Source organism: Pterocles gutturalis, unplaced genomic scaffold (genome assembly GCF_000699245.1).
Source record: "Pterocles gutturalis isolate BGI_N339 unplaced genomic scaffold, ASM69924v1 scaffold37378, whole genome shotgun sequence".
Lineage (NCBI taxonomy): Eukaryota > Metazoa > Chordata > Aves > Pterocliformes > Pteroclidae > Pterocles > Pterocles gutturalis.
The window spans coordinates 7,446-9,652 of NW_010126943.1; the positions used below are offsets into that span (position 1 = coordinate 7,446).

Here is a 2,207-nt window from a genome sequence, read left to right on the forward strand (position 1 = left end):
GGAAAAGAGCCTTTATTTAGAAAGCATGTGGTACCCAGTACTCCTGGGTCCTCTTCCCTGCTATCTCCCATCTGAGCCCACTGACATCCCTACCAACCACCCACCCCCACCTCCTGTCACTGATCCTCTTGCTGTAGATGCAGAGACCTCCCCCCAGCAGCTCCCCAAGTGCCCACAGCACCCATCACATCCCGCCCCTGAACAAGCACCTCCATCCCCCTGTGAGCACCCACCCCTGTGCCTGCCCAGAAGACACTGCAGTCCCTCGAGCTGTGCCTACACCACGCACCCACCCCCACATGCTCCCCAGCCAGGGTCTTTCTGTGCAGCCCCTGCGGAGGCACAGGCCAGGAGCAGGGACATCCCCCATCCCTGCCCTGCTACTGGTGCGGAGACTCCTGCTTCTGGTGTCGCAGCCGCTGCTGCCTGCGCAAGGGCTGGGGGCTGAGCAGGGGGATGTGTCCGACGAGGCACAGGGGCGAGCCCGGACTGGGGATTTCAGAGCAGGGAGGTGCTGGCTGGTGTCCCAGGGCTGGGAGATGGTGTCTGGGAGGTGCAGCTGGCATGGCAAAGGGCACAACAGCTTCCGAGGGCATAAGAAAGGCGGGCACAAAGCCATAGGAGAGATTGAAGGCTTTGGGGGCTACTCCACTCTGCAATGGGACAAGGCAGGCTGGTGCCACGCTAGCTAGGGCACCTGGGTGCCCCATGGTGCCTGCAGGGTCCCTGCCCACCTGGTCCTTCTGCAGCAGCTCCTGCAGTTTCTCCAGCTGTGTCCGGCAGATGTGGGAGCGTGTGCGGCTCTGGCAGAAGGACTCCAGAAAGGAATCGAGGGGCAGGTCCCGGGCCAGGAACTGCTCCATCTGTGCCTGTGGCATGGGCAGTGAGACAGAATCAAGCCAAGAGAGCCATGGGACCACAGAGGGAGCCCAAGGCTGAGCACCACCCTCAACCCTGGACTCTTCTCCACAGCCTGGCACATGGAAAGGCACGGAGAGGAGTCTGGGCCAAGGTGAGGAAGGGGCGGCAGCATAGGGGTCTTGCCTGACTCACCTCTGACTCTGCCTCAGAGGCATCGAGCTTGGCTTGGAGCTGGCCCAGGGCACTCTGTGGGCTCCACTTCTCCAGGTACGCCTCTGTGTCAGGAGGGGATGGGGCTGCCAACAAACCTGCCCCCAGATGCCCCCACTGCTGGGGGTGGCGGTCCTTCCCATCCCTAAGCATCAGTTCTCCTCATGTGCCGCCCCCACAAACACTTCCAAACACATCCCTGGAGCCACTTGCACACCGAGGCCTGCATCCTATTGCAGCATCAGTCCCAGCTGAGTGCTGGCTACATTGCAGGCAGCATCACCCCCCACTGGTCCCGATCATAGCTGGGCCATTTCTCTGGGGTGGGTTCGAGGGTGCTGAGTCCACCCAGGCCCTCGTATTAATGTGGGTCGCTCTGGCTGTCCCAGGCTCTGCCTTGTTCTATCTCCTGTGCCCCACTCACCCAGGCACTGCTGCTTCTCCCAACATGCCTCTCGTATCTCCCGCAGCTCCTGGTACTTGATGGCTAGGGAAGCCTTCCCATCTTCCAGCCGTGGGCGCAGGGACAGGTTCACCCTGGCCAGGGTGCAGTTTGAAGCCAAACACACCTCTCGCTCCAGCTGCAGACTCTGAAACTGTGGGGATGAGAACGGGGTGGGGGGTGTCAGCACTGGGAGAAACAGGCAGAACCAGTCAGAGCTGGCAGCCTGCTACTGTGCCCATTCCTCTGCTCTGCCTGGAAAGGGGGTACATCCCAGGGGATATGCAACGGCTGGACCCAAGCTATGCATGGCACAGGGCAGCCTACCCTGAACGTGGCAAAGCTCGCAGCTGGCTTCCCAGCCCCCTTTGCAGAGGAAAGGGCTTGTTAGCTAACAAGGATGTCAGGAGAGAGACACACGCCCTCTCTCGCTGCACACAAATTTTCCGCCCATGCAAATGGGGTAGCAGAGCATGGTGCTGGGCTGCACTTTGAGAGGCCCAGGGGAAAGATTCTGAAGTCAGGCTGAGAATGATTTCAGAACAACCTGACCCTGTTCCCGCAGACGAGCGCCAGGAACAGGTGGAGCCAGGGAGCACTCGGGGCTCATCCCAGCTGCAGGGAACAAAGCCAGATGTGGAGCGTGCGGCGTGCACCAGGGCCTCCCAGTCTCCCCAAAATCTAGGGGCAGCGA

At 61.1% G+C, this 2,207-nt stretch overlaps 1 protein-coding gene across 1 annotated transcript; it reads right to left on the bottom strand.

The window, feature by feature from the left end:
* Nucleotides 1-380: 380 nt before the first annotated feature.
* VPS37D (vacuolar protein sorting 37 homolog D (S. cerevisiae)) lies at nt 381-1,702 on the bottom strand (the record flags this gene model as incomplete). The annotated part of the gene is made up of 3 exons (XM_010079140.1): nt 381-869; nt 1,054-1,136; nt 1,496-1,702. Coding segments are annotated over 3 exons (779 nt in total), but the record flags the coding sequence as incomplete, so codon positions are not given.
* Between the last annotated feature and the right edge of the window lie 505 nt (nt 1,703-2,207).